This window comes from Pelodiscus sinensis, chromosome 1 (genome assembly GCF_052426305.1).
Source record: "Pelodiscus sinensis isolate ZL-2025 chromosome 1, ASM5242630v1, whole genome shotgun sequence".
In the NCBI taxonomy this organism is placed as follows: Eukaryota; Metazoa; Chordata; order Testudines; family Trionychidae; genus Pelodiscus; species Pelodiscus sinensis.
Window position 1 is genome coordinate 165043914 of NC_143052.1, and position 22690 is coordinate 165066603.

General features: G+C 41.6%; 1 protein-coding gene across 1 annotated transcript in view; it reads left to right on the forward strand.

Moving 5' to 3' along the window:
- The first annotated feature begins 3829 nt into the window (after nucleotides 1-3829).
- The window catches only part of EPHA6 (EPH receptor A6), an 815765-nt gene continuing 796904 nt past the window's right edge, over nucleotides 3830-22690 (forward strand). Inside the window, exon 1 of the mRNA XM_075908927.2 lies at nucleotides 3830-3942. Coding sequence (XP_075765042.2) covers nucleotides 3840-3942 — 103 coding nt within the window. The 5' untranslated portion in view covers nucleotides 3830-3839. The remainder of the gene's footprint in view (nucleotides 3943-22690) is intronic.

Here is a 22690-nt window from a genome sequence, read left to right on the forward strand (position 1 = left end):
GCTTATTAGGAATAATTGTTCAGATTTGAAGTAACTCCAAAATTCTGCGCCTCGCGCCCATGCTTCACTGCTGTTTTTTAAAGCTCACTGTCTCACCTGTTCCAAACAAAATGGACTAGAAATAGTGAAAATGATGCACGCTAATATAGTTTGAGTTACCTCTTAGAAATCTCCGAGTAAGCAAATTATAGGGACCCTGTATATTTATGCCTCGTGTGTTTATTTGTAGTTCTTTATTATTTAATACTTACTGTGTATTTAAATAAAACAAAGCACCTGATTAAGATTGCACTTGAAATTCATGGCAATATGAATTTTCATGTAGCATTTATGTGCACATTAGGTCAGCCTTCATAGTAGTTTTGCAGAAATTCAGCATCTAGCTAGGGCACATAAGATAAAGTGTTACCCCTTTTAGTTGTTTTCCCTTACATAACTGTTCCCTGTAGCTTGTAGTATTCAAGGTTACCTGGAGGTCAGACTGTACTTTACATGTTTAAGAAAACATACAAAGATTTTGCAGTGATAATATAATATCCTTTATTGACCCCTTTTTACATTATTAAACTACACTCTGACATGACATTAAAATAAAAAAAAACTGATTTTTTGGTGTTTTTAATTTAATTTGGATTTATTCTTCATATGTAAGGATAGTTGATGTAGCATAAGCAACTTCCTTTTAAGTCATACAGCTACCTCTGAAAAAGGCATACAACACTGTGCACAGTATTTTATTTTCATATATACACATATGTGGTGTGCAGGTGGTGCTGTTTGAGGAAAATCTAATTTTAACAGACAAAATCTGCATACAGTAACCAACAATGTGAGAATGGGAGCCCTCTTTAATCACAATATTTTTATTGGGGCTTTATAATATTTTACAAATTATTTACTTGGCAACTGCATTACAATATTATAAAAATGTATTTTAATTGGCCACTAACAATTCTGATGGATAAGAACAAGGCTAAACAACACATCTTAATCTGCGAGAACTTCTTTTTTTGTAAACTAAGTTATTCCTGTGATAATTTGTTTGGAAAACATCTTACTGAAACAAGAACAAAATCAAGTGTGCATTTGAAATCTGTGAAAGGTCTGAAATCTTATGAAAGAATAGAACTAAAACAGTACTCAATATTACATTTTTTTCATTATAATTCCCTTAAAAAGTTATGATGTAAAGGTATTTTAATTGTGGCTTCATATGGCAGATGAAATTCTATAAGCAGAATTTAACTTTCCTCTCACGCCTCAAAAATGAAACTATAAGACACTCAATTGTTAGGAAAAAATGTTTTTGTAAGCTCCTGTTAATTTTCCCTTGTATAAGAAAAGTAACTTAATAATAGGTTATTGCCTAAGCTAATGATGTGAAAGGTTAACTTAGTTCAGAGTCAATTTATATCTCAAAAGTGTTACCGAAGGACTTGGAAATGTATTTTAATTCATTCATAGTATAAGAAAAGATAAATTACTTTAAATAACTATTTTAATGAAAACCTTAGTAAGATCACTAATTCTAAATTTAATTCTTGTCAATATTTTAAATTCCTGTGTTACAATCATGTTTCCATGAAATGTTTTATATGTTTAATCATACTTAGGTAGCTTAGTAAAAATGCTGGATATTATGCAGTGCACATTCACCTGACTTCCCTGTTAACTTAAATGGGATTGGTGGATGCTCAACACCATTTGAAAATTAAATTAATTTAATTTAGTGTCTAAATATGTTTTTGGGTACCTAATGTTAGGCCTCCAAATTAGAAAATAGGGATCCCTATATTTTTATATTTTTTCCTCTAGCTGTACAAATTCAGGAATTCAAATATTTCTTTTAAACAGTGCCAACCATGGATTCATGGCAAAATAAATAACATGGATGATCCACTACATAAAAGTCTTATTTTAAATGCAATGGTTAAAATATTGAATCCACTTTGAAACAAAAGTTAAAGAAATGCCTCGTCATGCACAGAGATATATTGTATTAACCTCTGAGAGGGTCCATGTGGATCTGAGCAATATAGTCGAATTCCCCTAAATTACTTATGTTTCATATTTCTACAAAGGGCAGAGGGGAGAATCTCCCCCCCCCCCCTATTTTGGTGAAGACACAGACACGCTAACTGAATTAGAAAGAATTTATCATTCATTTTTTCTTTGAACCTACATGTCAAACATTTATAGCTGGAATGTATTTGTATTGTATGAACTCCAGTGAGCGACTTATTTCTTAGAAAAGCCTTGCAACTAGTGAATAGTAAACAGTTTTCCTAAAATGCTTCATAACATCATAGTTGGTAAACTGTTGTCCAGCTGGCAACAGATTCCTTTTCATTTGTTCCATATTCCTTAGTAAAAATGCCCTTGTGTAAAATTATTCCTCCTCTCTCAGATATAGGCACCCACATGCTCTGTCTTCCCATTAGTTCTTTGGCCCTTATTATTGTGGTGAAAATGGGAACAAACGGTTCTAAGAAAGGCAAATTGTTAAGAAAAGAGGGGACACAGTTGAAGAGAACCAAATTGCCCAACGCGTTGCAAGCTTGACGAGTATATATGCCTTTAAAAGTGAGTTTAGTATAAGCGTCTCTCTCCTCGTCAGATATTTTAATGTTCAGCTACAACTCCCACCTCCCCGCCCCCCCCCCCATTTCCAAAGCAAAAAGAGGGATTTTTGTCTTGTCAACTAACCCCCTCTAGTGCTGAACAGGCTGCATATGACCTGCGGGCTGCGAGCAGCTTCCAGGCTAGGAAAGCTCTTCCCTGCTTGCTGCGCACACGCACACACACAAGCTCCCGTGTCACCTCTTCTCAGGAGAACCGCTGAGGAGGGGCTGGCGGGAGCCCGAGCTCTTTCTTGCTTTTACTCCCCTGCCCCCGTGGTGCCCACACTCAAGGACCAGCCGCAGTATTACGGTCCAGCTATTGGGGAGGAGGGGGCTGCTCTGCAGCGAGCAGTGCCCGTTGCTTGCAATGCCCGCCCGGCCAGGGAGACCCAGCAGAGCGCCCGGCTCCGCGCGTCCGACGCCAGCTCTGAGCCATCCCGCGGGCGCTACTGAAGGGTGATCCCTCCGGAGGCAGCAGAGAGGAGCGACAGCGGCACCCACGGCTGCAGCCGACCTGAAGGGCGGGCAGGCAGCCCGGCGGGGGGGGGGGGGAGAGCGGCCGCAGCCGCCCCGGGATTTTGCTGCTCGCTCCGCCCGGCGGCGAGGGGCCAGGGCTCCAGGCGCCGCAAGTTTGGCCGGCTCGGGGAGCTGTCCAGCTTTTTTCAGCAGCCTCCCGCCTCAGCTCGAGGTTGGGGGGGGAGGGGAGCCTGGGCCGAAAGCGAGCTCCCTCCTGACTGGAGGGGGGGGGGCAGGGCTGAACCTCCTCGGCGGCGGCTCTCGTGGGGGGGCCGGGCGGCGCGGGGGCGGGATGGGGCTGCTCCGGAGCAGGCGGCTGCCGCCGCTGTGGGCGCTGCTGCGGGGCTGAGAGCGGCAGCCCGCGCGGGAAGGGCAGCGAGCCCCCGCGCCCCGAGGCAAAGTTCCCGGAGCTCGCCCGGCGCCTTCCAGTGCCCCGGCCCCCCCGCGCCAGGACGGCAGCTCCAGCCCCCTGGTGCCTGCCCCCTCCCCGCCCCCTCTGGCCGCGCTGGCGACTCCTCCCTCGGCCGCCCCTGGACCCCAGCGGTGGATGCAATTACTCCAGCCTCCGCAGCACCTGGCGGCAGCCCTGTCACAGGCACCTGGCCGACCGGCCCCTGCCCTCCTCACTGGCCTGGAGGAGGAAGCGGACCCGCAGCCCGCCCCGCCTTCCCGGGGCGAGGACCGGGGCTGCCGGCGCCAGCCATGGGGGGTTGTGAAGCGAGAGGTTTTCTCTGGACGTTTGGCCTGCTCTTCCCTTTGCTGACGGCGGGCCCGGCGGGCTGCACTCCGGGCTCCGGCAACCAAGGTACAGAGAGGGGCGGCGCTGGGGGGTGGGCTGGGCGCAAGCCGGTGGGTGGTTTTGCTCGAAGCAACTTTTCTTACCTCGAAGCACCTGGCTCTGGCAGGGGGGGCTGGGGAGCTGGCCGTGGCCGTGGTGGCAATAGGCTTATCCTGCAGCGCTGGGGGGAGCGGGGAGGAGTGCTTTGCTCTCCCTTGTCTACGAGGGCCAATTGGTTACCCCACGCAGGTGAGAATTGTGAAGCTGCGCGAAAAGGAACAAGTTCAGCTGGGCTCCCCAGCCCCACCGGCAGTGCCCGTGCTCTCAGAGGCAGGGCTCTCATCAGGGAGCAGGAAATGTGGCACTGATTAAACACCTCATCTAAACTTGTGAAGACCGCAGCTCTTCCTCGCAGCTCACTCTACCTACATATTATTTTAGCTCACATGAGATCTCTGGACATCAATGGCAAATAGATTAAATATTCTGCCCATTTCTGTAAAATACAGTATCTGCTCTTCAGGGGTTTCCTTTGGGTGGGTTGATTGATCGTGGCACAGGTAAAAAGGAAACACAATGTCCTCTTAATTTGTTGTCTATGATTTGGCAGATAACTTATATAAAGTCAAGTAGATGACTCTTTAAAAGTTAGGGTTTCTGGGAAGGATGCATGTGTGTTTGAGAGGCCAGGGCAGGGGAGGTTGAATATTAGAGCTGTCTTCTGTTGCAGTAAGGGACCAATCCTTTCTCCTCTGAAGTTAAAAAAAAAAAACCCTCTCCTTGATTTCAAAGGGGGTAAAACTGAATCCTAAAACACAATGGGTATAAAAGCGTGACTGAAATTAGTACAGTATTAAAGGAACTTTTTTTGCTCTTTGTATTCTGTAGAAAGGAACCTGTTAGCCATGATGTAATTAAGATTGTAACAGGTTTTTATATCAATGTTTGTTTCATAGGTACAGAACTAAAATAGAAAGCTAGCACTGAATGGTAGCATATTTTTATTTGCTAAATAAACATGAACATTCAAAAATGAATTTTGGAAGCTCACAACATCTGAAATGGGATGACCGCTCCCTTTATGAAAAAATCATATAAAGATCTCACGCTGACATTTTAAACCTTATTTTACACATGTGGCAATTCTTGATTGCCCTGAAAAGCTCATTAAATATATTATGATGGGTACATGCCAGTTATGTATTACCTGATGCAACATATTTTACTCCCCCCCCCTTAGCTACAGTGCTAATATGTAGTCTCTGTACCAAAAATGACACTACAGTAATCTGTTTTAAAAGAGCCATAGAAAATATACGACGTATTCAAGTAATATTACAATTTTGAAAGAAATACATTTAAAAAACATAGCTGAAGGTGAAACATTACATGAATCTGAGCAAAACAGAGCATTTCCTTAATTGCATTCTTAATGCACGTTTTTCTGACTAAGTATTGGAAGACATGTGTGATATATTAAGCAAATTGGGAATACTATGCTGGTTTGGATCTTTTTAGCATTATTCAACTTCATGTGATGTAATTTTAAAAGTATAGGTGTAAAATCAAGTAGTTGAAGGACAGTTTTAAAGGGACATATCCTAAAATGATCTTTATCTGAAATATTTTAACCTTTAGGTGTTCCTTTTAATGTTAAGATTGCCACATTAGGAAGAGATTAGAGAAAAGGATTTTTTTAAAATCATGCATTGACAACACTTTGTATATAATCAATTTCATGTTTTCCCAGTACAATACATTTATGATGGATTTTTATCACAAGAATAGAAGAGAAAGTAACCATTTTAGAAATAGGAAAATATAATCATATGAAACCACAAAAATTGCATGAGGAATTATGGGCAGGTATAGTATCTGAAACTACTTAATACATTTTAAAATGGCTATAGATTAAGTTGATAATGACCCTTTAACTCTTCCATAATAACTTTTTTAAAGAGCTCGAATATTGTCATTTTTACATTTTATAACAGTATGTATTATCATTTTTTCATATTTAACACAAATCTTCCATGGCAGTGCAGTATTGTTTTGTCTTTTAGCTCACCTTTTTGGAAGTTCATACTAAAGTGTGCTATATTACACAGCCTATCCACCCATGCATATACTGTTTATATTTTTATATATAGTTAAAAAACAAAGTATCTAGTCAGAATGAAAAATTTAAAGCCATATTGGACTGAGGATAAAAGTTTTTGTAGGAAATAATTTAGATTAGATTAATAGTTATTAATTCATGTTTACAGGAGTAATTAAGTTGGTAAAAATATTTAAGTGAAGTTTACCTTAAAATGTACAAGGAAAAAATGCTAAATAAAACAAACTATCCCAAAAGAGAATTCCTCAAGAGTGAGTTGCTTTTGAAAAAAAAATATGTTTTGGAAATTTTAGAAATACCCTTCAATAGATTTTTCAAGCTGAACATATATCTTATGAATAAATGTAATGAACTATGTTGGAATACCCAGTTATTGGCAAGTACCATATTGTGGGATTTCTTTACATTTTCATGATTACATTCTCCTCTTATATTTCACTTGTGAAAACTTTCAGTACCATGAGAAGTAATTTTTGAGCATCATGATTATATTAAAAAAGTCTCACAGTTAAAAAATCATACTCAATCCGATATATTAATCATGAATTGAAAATGACTGAACTAGGCCCAAAATTGAAAATGTGCACATAATAGCATCTGCTTAATAAGATGTTATCTAAGTTTAGTTTTAATGGAACTTTCTTAAAATAGAGTGAAAATTGTGAAACATTGCAATAACTCAAAGTGACAGAGAATGATAAATCTGGATACACCGAGGAAGTCCTGCATACCAAAGGATTAGTATTAAAATGCCAGTTATGTAAATTTGGAAACTCAAAATACTAAGTATATATACAAAATTTCAAGATATGCTATAGCACAATAAAATCATATGGCAATATTTTGGATTATTAATTTTGAAAATTGAGTTAGATAAATCATAATTAAAAAGGCTGATTAATTTCTATTGAGTTTTGAGTTTGGCTTTAAGGTTTGGAAGGGTTACCATATTTAACTTTCAAAAAAGAGAACACTCCTGTATAACACATGACTACAACGTGAATTGGTAGATACTGATACAGATACACTCCCTCTCAGAGTGTCCTCTTTTTTGAAAGTTCAAATATGGTAACCCTAAGATTTGTTATCTTTCACCTCTTATCTTGTCAATATGTATTTGCAAATGGTGATGGTATAGATCAATGTTAATATAAAAAGTCTAGAAGAATCAAAAAGGAATATTGTTTAAGGAGAAAAATGAAATAAATAACTCTTTCCCACCCATCAAAGAGCTTTTAATGCAGTCCTCTTAAAAAACATCATTTCATTATCATGTCAGTAGGATACTCCAGTTTTTAAAGGACTAAGTAAATCCATAGATTTAGAATAGGCCATGGTTCTTTTCCTTTAAAAAAATCAGAATGAAAACGTTAATTTTATAAATAGTTCCTAGTTTCTTTGGTTCATACCCTTCATTCAGAAAAATCAATTCACAGTGTCTTGTTCTATCTGTAGCAAGGCACACTGAAACAATAGTATTGACAAAGGAGTGAACTTACTCATTTATCTTAATGGAGTAGTAAGTTCAAAAATGCAACCATCCTAAGAGCTAGTTTCTACTGTTAAAAAAGATCTGTGGACAGATGAGAGAACTGTTCACACATATCTGTGCACAGTCAGTAGATCAGAAATCAACCTGAAACAGGCATTCTTGCAATATGGGCCTCACTGGGTGGATCATGGGTGGGAGGTGTGCCCAGACACACATTGATCAGCCACAAATATCCAACCATTAGCAAGGTGCATAGATGGTGCCAAGGTTTTATCTTGTTTTGCTGTTTAGTCATTTGGCTGTCAAACTTAGAGCAGACTTCTTAATTGTTCTCTGAGATATGGAAAGTATCATCCTAACTGCAAGTTACCATATCAGAAATACATTTATTTGTGTCTAAAACTGTGGGTCACAATAGGTAATTCAACAAATTATTCCACAATCCGAAACACTATGGCTACGTCTAGATTGGCCCCTTCTCCGGAATAGTCATGCAAAGCAGGTAAGTCAGAATAGGGAAATCCGCGGGGGATTTAAATATCCCCCGCGGGATTTAAATAAACATGTCCGCCGCTTTTTTTCCGGCTTGGGGAAAAGCCGGAAAAAAGCGTCTAGACTGGCGCTATCCTCCGGAATAAAGCCCTTTTCCGGAGGATCTCTTATTCCTACTTCAAGTAGGGCTTTGAAGTAGGAATAAGAGATCCTCCGGAAAAGGGCTTTATTCCGGAGGATCGCGCCAGTCTAGACGCTTTTTTCCGGCTTTTTCCCAAGCCGGAAAAAAAGCGGCGGACATGTTTATTTAAATCTCGCGGGGGATATTTAAATCCCCCACGGATTTCCCTATTCTGACTTACCTGCTTTGCATGACTATTCCGGAGAAGGGGCCAGTCTAGACGTAGCCTATATTTTTAAAATGTCTTAAACTGGAAGAAGACACTATACAACAGTTCTTGAACTGCACTGTCCGTTAAGTTTAAGTTACTATTTTCTGTCACCAAAAGTGTAGATTGCCAAAAGAAAATGACAGGGATTGCAGAATTTTGCAACATGTTTCATGTATTTCAATAAACTTTGAGCAAGTCACATACATTTTTGGATATTATATAACAATGCATTTTGCCACCTTGTGACAAGCTTGGTCTGTTTCATGCTGTTTTAAAAAATAAACTGTATCTGTTGTGTGCAATATCAAAACAATGTCATATTTAATGTTGAGGTTGATTTCCCTTTTATTTCTCCCAGTAAAATTGAATTGCATAGTTGAAAGTACAGATAATGGAGACTTTCAGCTATAGGTCAGTACTTGAAATCTGAGCCAGATTAGTAGTCACCCAAAATCATTATTCTCTGAAGCAAGTTGGGTTTAAAAAAATATTCATTTCCTAATGGATAAATATGTATCTCATATAAAACACTGACATAATTGCACATGCTATGACCACAAACTGAAATTGTAAGTATATGAAGTCAACGGGTACAGAGACTGAACTACTTGCTTCCTACGAGAGTGTTTCCCTCCAGGTCAGGAATTGAGACAGTCTGAGGAAAGTTGTGCTGCCTGCTGTCAATGTTGTGCTTGTCCTACAGGCAAGGGAGTGTGACATCCTAGGTTGTCTTTCTCTCATTTTCTTAACATTAAAGTCACCATGGAAAATATAAGGGGAAATGAAAAAAAGTAAATGTACCGGTCTTGGAGAAGTGTACAGCTTAGAAGACCATAAACTGAATAATGAGAACAAGATTATTTCTGCCTTAAAGTATCAATAATTTTTATAGAACTTAAACTACTCCAGAGTGTCCTAGAGCCATACAATAATCTTGAGTGCTAATGTCAGCATTGGAACTTTTATCAGTAGCAGATATGTGTGCAACTTTATATATCTAGAATGGCAGTCTTTAAATATATAAGATAAACAGATCTAAAGAGAACACTTCAAACACTCAATTCCTCTCTATTTTGCAGTAGTAAAAGTGAACCTAGTGTGCTTTAACTTCTGAATACTTTCAGGTCATCATGAATAGGGCCCTACCAAATTCACAATCCACTTTGGAAAATTTCATGGACATGGGATTTAAAATGTCATACATTTAATTATTTTAACTATTTAAACCTGAAAATTCAGGAACCTTGTATAATTTTAGGAACCTAGACCCAGGAAGGAGTTGTAGGAAAGGTTGCAACATTATTGTAGGTGGGGGGCATGGGAAGGAGGATTGGAGTACTGCTATCCTTAATTCTGTGCTGCTGCTGGTGATGGTGTTGTCTTCAGACTTGGATAGCTGGATAGCATATCTTAAGCCAACCTGCCTGATCTAATGTAGTCCAGGTCTCAGGGACCTACCAAAAAGCAGTTGCTTGGGTGGGGGGTGACAAGGTTGTTTTAGGGATGTTAAATAAAATAGCCCCAAAATAATCTTGCCACCCTCCTGAAACTCTCTTTTGGATTAGGGCCCCCAATCTGAGACATTCTGGTCTCCCCTGAAATCTGTATAGTATAGGATAAAAATACACAAAAAAGACCTAATTTCATGGGGGAGACCAGATTTCTATGATGTATTTTCATGGTCGTGAATTTGGTAGGGCCCTGATCATCAACTAACTCTGGGTACGGCTACACTACAGCACTAATTCCAACTTAATTCGAATTAGTTAATTCGAACTAAGCTAATTCGAACTAGTGCATCTAGACCTAAAAACTAATTCGAATTAGCGTTTTGCTAATTCGAACTAGCATGTCCACATTGAGTGGACCCTGAACCGAAGTTAAGGCTGGCCGGAACAGGTGCTGGCATGGCATCAGGTTAGGACTTAGAGCGTGGAGCTGTTGCCTCAGGCTAGCTGAGGGCTGTGCTTAAAGGGACCCGATCCCCACCCCAGACAGACAGTTCTCAGGATTCCCCGCTTGCTTGTCTACCTTGATGAAGGACAGAAAAGCATTCCTGTCTTGGAATCCCTGAGTGCCCGCACTCGGCACATCACAGCACTCAGCCATCAGCCCGGCTGCACTTGCCGCAGGCTGCCATCAAGGGGGGTTGTTCTGGGGGGCTGTCAGGATCCAGGAGACCCTGCAGGAGAGCTTCCACCCCAAGGAGCCCGCAAAGCCACCCCAGTCCTCCCCATCGGGGGCTCGTGCACCATTCCTCCCTCACCTCCTTCCACTTACCTCTCCCTAGTCCTCCTTCCTGATGTAAAAAATAAAGGACACGTGTGTTCAAAAATAGAAACTCTCTTTATTTAACAAAAAGGGGGGGGGATTTAACCTCTGGGGAGACTGGGAAAGGGAGGCGGGAGAGGAGAAGAGAAAGGGTGGGAGAGGGAAGGGGGAAACCTGGGAGGAGGGAGCTGGAAGGGGGAAGCCAGGGAAAGAAGGAGATGGGGAAGTAAAAAACTATGGTACACCATATCTTCAGTACTGTGTATAGATGTGGTCTCCTCACCTCAAAAAAGATGTTTTGGCCTTGGAAAGAGTTCAGAAAAGGGCAACTACAATTATTAGGGGTTTGGAACAGGTTCCATATGAAGAGAGGCTAAAGAGACTGGGACTTTTCAGCGTAGAAAAGAGGAGACTGAGAGGGCTTATGATAGAGGTCTATAAAAGCATGAGTGGTGTGGAGAGGGTGCATAAAGAAAAGTTCTTCATTAGTTCCCATAATAGAAGGACTAGAGGACACCAAATGAAATGAATGGGTAGCAGGCTTCAAACTAATAAAAGAAAGTTCTTCTTCACAAAGCAAATAGTCAACCTGTGGAACTCCTTGCCACAGGAGGCTGTGAAGGCTAGAACTATAACAGAGTTTAAAGAGAAGTTAGATAAAGTCATGGAGGTTGGGTCCATGGAGTGCTATTAGCCAGTGGGTAGGAATGGCGTCCCTGGCCTCTGTTTGTGGAAGGCTGGAGATGGATGGCACGAGACAAATGGCTTGGTCATTGTTTCGGTCCATCCCCTCCAGGGTCCCTAGTGTTGGCCACTGTCGGCAGACAGGCTACTGGGCTAGATGGACCTTTGGTCTGACCCAGTATGGCCATTCTTATGTTATGTTCTAAGCTCAGGGTCAGGGGTCTTACTGGACCACCTTGATTTTCATGCAAACATGCTCCTGGGTTTGCATGTGGCCTTTGGTGGCCAGGCTGGCAGCTATCCTGCCCTAGACGGCCACTTTCCTGTGCCTAGTACGGAGGTCGTGGACGTTGGAGGCCTCCCCCCAAACCTGGATGAGGTCTATGATCTCCGCACTAGACCAGATGGGCGCCCACCTCTTGCGGCCCCGGGCAGGCTCCTCGGAGCCGCCAGCCTGGTCCTGGGAAGAGGCGGAGGGCTGGGTGGCAGTGGGTGGCTGGCTCATGCCATGCCAGGTGCAGGGTCTGCTGGCTGCAGGCTGGCAGGCTTTCACCTGGCACAGGCACCGTAGCCAGACCAAGCACCTTTAAGGGCTCCGGGGCCGGGATGGGGACAGAAGTGTTTCCCTGGTTTGGCCCAGAGTGGCCACCAGGGCAACCTGGGAAGGGCTAGCCTCCCACTAGTTTGAATTAAGTGGCTACACAGCCCTTAATTCGAACTACTTAATTCGAACTAGGCGTTAGTCCTCATAGAATGAGGTTTACCTAGTTTGAATTAAGTGCTCCGCTAGTTTGAATTAAGTTCAAACTAGTGGTTTGTATGTGTAGCGCCTATGAAAGTAATTTGAACTAACGGCTGTTAGTTCGAATTAACTTTGTAGTGTAGACATACCCTTTCAGACTTCATTATGATGGATAAAGATGAATTTAATCAATGGAGTGGCATGAAAAAGCAGGATTATGTAATTGTATCACATGAGGCTGATGAAGCACGCTCTAGTTAATAACTAAGGAAAATGTTAATCATCATCTACTAGTACAGGGCTTGCAAAATACAGCCTGCAGGCTGGATCTGGCCTGCCAAACATTTGGATCTGGCCCACTGTAGTCCAGCAGAATCCTCGGGCAGGCTTCCTGGGTACTGGGGCATTACATGCCAGTCAAAGCAGCCAGCTACTAGGGCTAGCATGTGTCTCTGTGCTGTGTGTGCATCCTTTGAAGGAAGGAGGAGTCTCTGCACACTGCCCTGGTCCTATCACCCTCCTCACAGCCTCCAACTGGTATGATGTTTGTGTGCATGTGCAGCATGCAGAGACCCACTGTTCCCCTCCCCTTAAGGGGCGCACTGAACAGAGACACATATGCTGGCCCCAGTAGTTGTTCACTTTGAGTGGTATGTGGAGCCTGCCAGATGTGCCTTCTGCCAAAGCCTGCACCTGGCTCCCATCCTTTCTTGCACATATCCAAACACCTTACCTCATATCACAATCCCCTCCTGCATCCAGATTCCCTCCCTGCCCCTCCTCCTGGCCCTGAAGCACCTACCCAAAGCTCCCTCCTGTATCCAAACTCCATTGTAGATCCCAAATGCCTCCATAAATATTATAGAAAAGTGTGGCTCCTGACCAGTTACCAAATTCTTAGAATGGCCCCCTATCAAAAAATTTTGCCCACCCATGTAGTAGGGAGAGACATTTTTAAATCAAGAGGCTTTAATAAATTTGCATCCAAGAATCCTAAAGCAGTTGTCTGAGGAAATCTCTGGCCTGAGTGTGACAATTTGTAATCAATCTTCCAATACCAGTGAAATTCCTGAAGGCAGGAAGTGTGTTAATATGCCAATATTCAAAAAGGACAAGCAGGATCATCTGTGTTGTTATAGACCTTCCAGCCTGAGTACAGGCCTGACTACTGGCAATCCTAGAGAAAATAATGGAAATGTTAATACAGCACTTAATTAATAAGGAATTAGAGGACATCGATATCATATAATCAACATGGTTTTATGGAAAATAGGTCTAGTAAAACAAACCTAAGCATACGACAGGTCATTTAGTGCCTGGTAGCAAAGTAATCCTATCTATTTCTTTTTCCCATTGATGTCCTTCATTCCAGATATGATTTTGTTAACACATTTTTAACAAATACATTTGTAGATGCACCATTCTTGTTTTCCCCATGTCTAAGAATAACTGTTCAAAATTAGTAGCGTTACAGATTCTGTTCAGTTATTCCTGTGAGATTCCATTTAATTTAGACATTACTTCTAAGATACGTACACTGAGTACAGTTCACTGGCAACTTCTGCTTCAACTCAAGTGCCCATTTCACAACTGTCTTCTGTCTGAGGCCTGTTTATATATGTGAGAGTACATTCTGATTTGAAATCTTCTTTATTTGTAGTTCTAGCAAGTCTGGAATATTTTGCTGATGCGTCATTGTTCAGTGCACTCAACATATGTCTGTGGTGTATGAATTCAAAGCATTTGTAGTATTTGCTGTCTCAAATCTATGCATTTAGACAGAATATAGAGCTGGCTGAATAATTTTAAAATATGTATTATAACTGTTTACATTGTTTTCATAGAATAGTTAGCTATTTGTGTTCACTTCAATCAATTCTGTAACCAGTCACATAGCATTAGCCTAGTAATTCACATTTTTTCTAACATTTGGTAGTTTTCTGTCCATATTTTTCCACTGTTCAACTGTCTCTACTACATTTTAAGCTCTTTCAACCTTTGAGCAGCACCTGAGTACTAAATATTATCCGTACATACTTTAAAGTACAGCTGATTTGCACAGTAAATTTACAGAAAATTCACAAATTTCTTTGATATACAAATTAGAACTGATCAAAATGGAATTGCCTTTCTGTAGGAAATTCTGACATTTAAAAATGTATTTGAGTTCTGAATCAGGACAAAAAGCTAAAAATGTCCCACAAAACACAAATTCTGAATATGCTTTATTTGAAGTAATATTTTATATATTGTAATGTAATGTGATATATAATGTCATGTAACATAATATATAGGCAGAGGTCATAGGACTGCTTATTGAGGATGTCTAATACTTCCCACATTAAGACCCTGTATTCAGTAACTTATAAAAGTTTGCCAAATTTTCGTTTGAGCTAATATTTCCCATGTGAGCAAATATCTCCGACTGTCTCCAGAAAGGAGTCTATGAAAAAATACATTGTTTTTAATATTACAGAAATACTGACAACCTTTTCTTTGGGAAGCTATAATATCCTTTTACTTTGGAACACGTCTTGAAATTGGCATGTGTTCTTAGCCATTACCATTCCTTTTTAAATGTTTCCATAAGCAATCAAATTGTAGACCTATGAAAAACTACAGTTCACACATGTTAATTATCGACTTGCCGGTGCTTATCAGCTAATGCCCAAAAGATTCCATCCTAACTGAGCATGCCCAAGCCTCTGATGGCTCCTAGAATTGATTTAATTGTGCATGTGGCATCCCTACAGAGATTGGGGATATTGCTTTTTCCCCCTCATACCTCCTAATGCTAACCAGACTATAAATGTGCCCACCAGGGGTGGCCCGTGAGCATAGGCAGACTCGGCGGTCGCCTAGGGTGCCACCGGCCCAGGGCGCCCATAGATGACATCACGGGGTGCCCAGATGCCCGATGATTATGTCATGGCCATTGACGGCTGTGCAGGCAGGGGCGCCGATCGCGCAGCAGCCGGCTTTGGGCCACTCCTGGTACCCACCTGAGCATGTTCCATCCTGCTGAGGACTACGGACAAAGTCAGACTTTCTCTATGAAAGTGGCTAATCCGGGTTGGGTACCAGAATTGAGGGCAGGAATCCTGTCTCTCCTGTTCTCTTAGGCCATGTCTACACTACAAAGGAGATCGACGCTGCCACAGTTGATCTACCAGGGCTGTGTGGACAACCTGAAAATGCAATTTAAGATACATCTACTCAAGCTATGTAATTAATGTAGCTGGAGTTGCATATCTTAAGTCAACTTTTCCCTTTAGTATGGACCAGGCTTTAGTGACCCCAGAGGTCTGTATCCAGGAAGTGTGGAGGAGGAGGCCATCTGGGGGCATCTCTACACTAGGAAATTACTTTGAAATAATAACTCCTGAAATAACTATTTGGAATGGCATGCCAACACTACAGGGAAGCCTCAAAATTAATTTGAGGCAGGCTACCTGGATGTGGATGTGCTACCCTGACTTAGAGCCCCAGGAAGCACTGGGGAGTAATAACTTTGACTGACTCTTGGGAGTAGTTATTTTGAAATAGCAGCAGTGGAGGATCCACACTGCCACTATTTCAAAATAAGAGTTATTCCTTGTGGAAACCAGGAGTTACTATTTCAAAATATCCAGTATCTCATTTTGAAATAACGAGTTTAGTAATGTGAACATTCTGCTTGTTGTTTCGAAATAAAGGGAGTTATTTCAAAATAATTCCCTAGTGTAGACCCAGGCTGATTAAGATGCAGAGAGGACTAAACCCAGGACTAGTGCATTGTGGGGTAGGACTGGGGAAATAAATTGGGCAAGAGCTTGGGGGTGAAGACCAGGACTAGAGGCTGACAGTGTCTGAATGTCTTGAACAGCAGCAGTGTTTGTAATATATAATCATGCTGTAATGTTGGCATTAATGTTCTGACACTTGTAGAACATAAATTAAGTTTAAGAAGTTCCAATCTCTGCAATACTTTTAGAAATGTGCCATAATTACCTCCAGTTGTCATTCATTATTTATTTTAATTCTCTGTTAAGCATAATAGACAGCTTAATTTTGACCTCTCTGCTAGCTTCAGTTTTGCAATTTTATTTTAACATCTTTAATTAGGATCACCCCACTTTATTTCCAGACAGTTGGTCAAATTTAATACATATTTTTGTATAATGATACATTGGTTCTTGAATTTATAATTAGAATATCATCTGCAAGTGGCACTATTGGATGTTTCTTTTCCTAGTTTTATTCGTGTTCTTTGTTTGTTTTTATAACACTAGTGGCTCCAAAACCAATGAAAATCAACATGCTGAATATTGGATATCTCTGTCCTCTCAAAGGATACAATCTTGCAAGCATCTGTGTCCATGAGCAACTTCCCTCACAGGAGGATAACGAAGTATGTGTGCTCATTCCTTAAAAGTTGTAGCAGAAAGTCAGGCAGCATTAGGGGTTGAGGAAAGATCTAGTTGAAAACTCTGCAATGAAACAGATGTTGGTAGCTTGAGAGAAAATACTCTGTCATTTATTCAAATATAATCCTTGTTCGGTGTGGAAAGAAAGAGACAAATTGAAAGTTGTTGTCTCTTAGCAGCTGTTGATTTTGTTGGGAAAGTGTTGGGTAAGATCTGTGGATTCACTAAAGCTACTAGATATAAACTAAATGGGAATGGGTCTCCGGGAGGAGGAGACCTAGGTTGTCCAATCAGCAGTCCTTAAGAAAGCAACTCTGGGGCAGCCAAGCCATAGACAAAGTTTGGAACTAAATATTACCATATTGATTCTTTTGTTGTTAAAGCCAAACCCCAGAAAGAGTGAGCTTTGGCTCTAGATTATATATGGACTGTGATTTTGTAAAGCAACTATGGGTCACTAAATGAAATTAATAGGTAGCAGGTTTTTTCTTCACATAGTGCACAGTCAACCTGTGGAACTCCTTGCCAGAGGATGTTGTGAAGACCAGGATTTTAACAGGGTTCTAAAAAGAACTAGATAATTTCATGGAGGATAGGCCCATCAATATTTATTAGCCAAAATGGGTAGGAATAGTGTATCTAGCCTCTGTTTGTCAGGGGTTGGAAATGGATCACTGGAGAAGGATCACTTGATGATTCCCTGTTCTTTTCACTCCCTCTGGGGCATCTGGCATTGGCCACTGTTGGAAGACAGGAAAATGGGCTAGCTGGATCTTTGATCTGACCCAATATGATAATTTTTATGTTCAATTTAGGACACGTGCCTGTTTATATTAGCTTTACATTCATCACTTAACAAGTAGTCCAATACAATTTGTGAGAGTGTAAAGTTCTTCATCTATACATGGTGCAGGATCAGACCCTTGCAAAGGAAAGATCAGCTGATATATATGGTTTATATACACTTTCTCTGAAACCAACTCTGGATAAAGTGAAATAAAATAGTAGAGAAAATTATTAATTTATTGTACACATAAATTCGTAAAGGTCAGTGAGATTGACCCACCATTTCAGCCCCTTCTAGGTGTTTGCCAAGGAATATTTAAAATTCTTCAAAAAAGCTATCTAATTTTTAAACCTCTCCTTCTCAATTTACATCCTTCCCCTAGTTATTAGCTAAAAGAAACACTTCAGTTACACTGCATAGTTTTCAAAATCATTTCTAACAAGACAAAATCCTGCAGAGAGAGGAATGGAGCAAACGGCACACTTTCCCCTTGCTCCCTGTCTAAGATGAACATCCAGCAATATTCCTATACAAATTGGGTCGGGGGGCTTTGCTGTCCTGTCCACCCTTGTTTCAGGACTCCATAGTGGAAGAAGGGGTTTGTTCTCCCTTCACAAGAGGAGTTGGCAGGAGATCCTAGGCCTTCCCTCTCACATGGCTCTGACCTACAAGAGACAGCAATAGCAAAAAAACACAGAATGCTTTTGGGCTACCTCCCTGAGCCACTTCCTATAGCTTATTTTTCCAAGTCCAGAGTTCCTTAGACCCAGGGGAAGGCTAGTCTCTGTGACCTATGTCATTTTCCACAGCTCTAACTGGCCAAGAATGGTGATCCTCAGGCACTGGGAGCTGCAGGGGCGGAATAGGAGGCATGCCTGTGGATACTAAATGTAAACAAACCATCTCATGGCACATTAGCAGATTTGCAAACCGCTGAACTACATTATATGCACATATACAAATTTAGCATTTACAGAGTGTCGTTAATCTAAACACAATCTCTGTCAAACATTAATATAGGAAAATATATCATTTTTACAGATGAGTAAAGCAAGGTACAGATTGATTGTGATTTGACTAAGATCACATAGTGATTCAGTGTAGAAGCTGAGACAAGAACCCATGAATCCTTTTTAACCAGCATATACCAAGCCTTTCTTGTATAGGTTGGACCTTTATAGTCTGGACTTCCATCATCTGGCAACATCTGTGCTCCAGTGAGAGCTGTGCAGTCCATAGGACTAATCGGGGTGGCTTGCCCATGTTCCGTGCTTTTGTGGGCCCTGCAGTGGCAGCCTGAACTGTCGTGTGGATGGGAGGGACCCAGAGGGCTATGGGGCCTGGTGCAGGGCAACAGCAGAGGTGCCCCCCCCCCCCATACACACTCACAACATGGGCAGCAGGAGCCAAATGGGCTGGAAGCCTGCTCTGCTCCACTCTACTGTGCTGCCCTCTCCCATCCCAGGGTGTTCAGCTTCCTTCTGCTGTGGAGAAGTGGGACATAGCAGATTGTGAGGGCGGTGACGGACCGGAGCAGGCTGCTGGGCTACTCGGACTTCTGCTGCCTAAGTGATGGAGGGAGACAATCCCTGCTACTGTCATGTGAGACCCCCTTTAATCTCCCAGGATATGTTGCTTGGGGGAGGGAGAAAGGGGACATGGCCTGTAGTTGGGGGGGTGCCACTGGCCCTACACCCAGGGCACTGAAAGGGCGTGTTACCCCTGGCCCCGCAGCACCCTTGGGACAACCCGGGGTCCAGCATCCCCGTGGGTGCTCCTGGGCTGTAGTACTCCTGGGGAAAAGCCAGGCTCCTGTTAGCCAGTGGCCAGGGTAGTGAGTAGTCTGTGAGCCCTATCACACACCCGAGTCTTCAACTACTAGGACAGAGTCCCTTCGCAGCGGGCAGCCAGGGAGGCTGACGGGCACCCCAAGAGTCTGCCCCGTGGAGGCGGCATGATTCAATGCTCAGCTCTTACTGCGTTTACCCCTGACCGGCTATGGTTCTTTTTTATTGTGTTTGGTTCTGTCACTGCAACAGGAGGAGTCAGGTTAAAGCTTAAACAGTTACTATTTTATTGTTACAAGGCAAGCTTAGCGGCTAAATGTTACTGCTGTGTTACAGATGGCACAGCCATTACAAAGACAAGACAGAAAATACAATAACAGTCACTTAAAGGTACCATGGAACCCTTTTGCTTCTCTGAGCTCTTATTGAATGTGCGCAAAAATAGACACTTAGCAGGTATATTCCCACTCCTGCGATCCTTACTCCGGTGAAGCCAGCACTTCTCTCAATCCCAATGGGAAGCAGTCGATACGAGATGAAGGCATCTCTAAAGTCTCGGGGGTCCAAGACCACCTGACCAGCAGGTATATGGGTGGATCTCCAATTAGAGTGGGTCACAGGGCCCAACTTTATACACCTGTGGTCACGTAGACGCTTCTCTTGTCATAAGAGTGCCAATTAAGTTGGAACGTCTTTGTGACGCTCATTCCCAAAGGGGGTCCAAAGCTTAATTTGAACTTGTGAGGTGGAGGTAACTAAATCATTAGGGCCGGACATTCTTTCTGATGGGGCGGCAGATTCCTCTTCCGGGATGGTGTGTGTAGGCGTATCAATACTGGTACCAGCCAAGGGCAGCCCAAGGCCCCCAACCACCTGCTGGCTCAACTGTCGCTGTTATCTGGTTCCTGTCTAGCATCAAGGGCCATTGTTATTACAGCACCTCTGGAGGCCCTGGAGCCTTTGAAGACAGAGTTTCACTCTCAAGGATTTCTCTCTCCCAAGGATGTTGGGGGAGGGGGGACTTCCTGTCTGGCTACAGCCCAGTGCTCAGCAACAACAGCCCTCCTCCCCAGAACTTCCCAGCATTGCAAATAGCTCATATGCAGTGTTCTAGCTCAGAGAGGAAGGAGGAAGAGCAGGGATGGGGTGGGGGAAAGATGCTCAGGAGAAGAGGCAGAGTGGCTGAGAATCCCTACGGCTGATGGCAGGGGCTGGAGGTGCAGCCCAGCCTCCATAGGGCTCTTTTGCTCCCATGAGGCTGTGCTCCTGGCCTCTGGCTGTGAGGGTGCTCAGTTACTCTCCCTCTTCCCCTGAGCTCCCCTCCCCATCCCTGCTGGATCATTGCTGGCCCCTCTACTGCTGCTAGAGTGGAGCCTTACAGTTAGTGACAGCAGAGGGGCTGGACTTGACCTTCTCTGCTCTGACACATTCATTGGTTCAGGACTAGTCAGGTCCCCAGGATGCTACACCAGGGAGGTACAACCTGTATTAACCAGCATAATGATACATGTAACTCACTTCCCCTTTTCTTGCTCAGTTCTAGTCCTTTACATAACATAGCATCCATTTTGTTTCTATGGAACATCCAAAGTTCCTTTAATATTTATTCTATACATTTCACTATTTATCATTTTCCTTCCTAATTTTGTAGTAAGTAGTTTTCTTTTTAAATAATGTCCTGGAGCGTTAGCATTACTGGTTTTTCATCATATTAGAATAAATTGGGGAATTATTTTTAATAACTACAGTCTGATAGATCATGTACTTTATACTTGGGAGATGCCTCAAGAAATATATGCTGATTGAAATTGGTACCACAGATGGATATTTTGAAAACAGAAAAGAAAATCAATAATAGATTAGGCTTGATTAGATGTTGACATTTAGCACTGCAGATCCAGAATGTTAAAATTTACTGACAACACAATCTTCCTTCTAATTTGCAACAATACCTCTATTCTCAGTTCATGTATATCATTGTTCCTATATTGTAAAGGTTAATGAACAAACGATAATAAAATTAGCAAAAAGCTCATCTGATTGTTCAGTGTTATCCTAAGGGCTGAATGTATTATAATCTCGTTTGTCATATGTGAAATCTAATTTAATATTTTTGTTATATTAAATTTTGTACTGCTAAAATGCTTAGGTAAATCCAAAGCCTCTTATGCCCTCATTTTTCCTTTCATACCAGTTTTATTTGAACTTCCATTCTATTGAATTGAGTGAAGTTACTCCAAGATTACGCTGATTTAAACTAGAGGAGAATGCGTTCCGTAACAAAACAGCATTAAACTGCTGCCCCTGGTTTTGATACATACACTAAACACTGGTCCTTAATGTGCTATAATGAACAGTGATCATTTATTTCTACTCTTCTTGTCTCTTAACCAGTTTTTGATCCATGACAATACATCACTTCTCACTCTATTGCTGCTTGGTTTGCTTAGTAGTCTCTTGTGAAAGACTTTGTTACAGTCTTCTAGGTTAAGCTTTTCCAGTAGATAGATAAAAATGGCTGAAGAGGCCACAAATTGCAGCTTGTCACTTTCTCCTACTCTCTCCCTTCCCACAGGTGGCATTTCCAGTGACAAATGTTAGTTTTATTTAAATTCACTTTTGTTGTTTGTGAGAGCTATCTCCTGTTTAGTCCAAAGAGGGAAAATGCCAATGAACGTTCTTAGTTTTAAACTGTAAATATTTTAATTCAACCTATGCCAAGTCCCAACAATTTTTGTACTGAACTTTCAGGATTTTCATGGCTCTTGAGTTTCTGAAGCAGCAGGATGGGAGAGAAAATATCTGTGGGGAAAAAGCAGGAATGGACAGGATGTTAAAACTGGGAGAGCAGGAAGTGTAATTGCCTTTGAGACTAAAATGGAATTTTTAAAAATTAGTTAAACAATGGGTTTATTTTGATCCTTCCCATTATATAAAATGGGTGTAGGAGTATAGTTTTTATTTGAGAGAAATAATCCCACCTGTGTACTATTTTGAATTGGTGTGCAATCATAATATTCCAAATATTGTTGTGCAATCATAACATCGTCAAAATATTCAAATTTCAGCTTCCAACATTCAGCTAGTGTCCCCAATATGACAGAAAGTTTAAATTTTCATTATACCTGATGATCTCTAAATGAGATGAATACACAGGTAAAATAAACTTATTTATGCTTAATCCAAATAACAAAACAGTAGAACTGATAGATTACAGGAAGAATACACAGGAAATGGTCACAAACTGTGAATGTTCCTGTTGCTAGTTCTCACAATTTTACTGAGTCACACTATATTTTGTGTTTTTGTGCTCTAACACTAGTTACTGGAATCAGATTGCAGAGAAAAGCTTGAAAATGTGAAGCCTAAACATTCCAACATAAGGCAAATAAGAAAAACCAATACAATATTTACAAATAAGGAAACCCAATACAAAAGTATTACTTTTGAGGAAGTCTTTGCAGGGAGCAAGTCTTTGCTGGGAGCAAAGGTCTAACATGGTGTTTGAAACTTTGGGTAGACAATATTGAGTATATCTTTTAGTGGAGTTCCTTCAATGACATTTGCTAATAAGGTTTGCTGTCTTGGGGTCATTTTGGATCA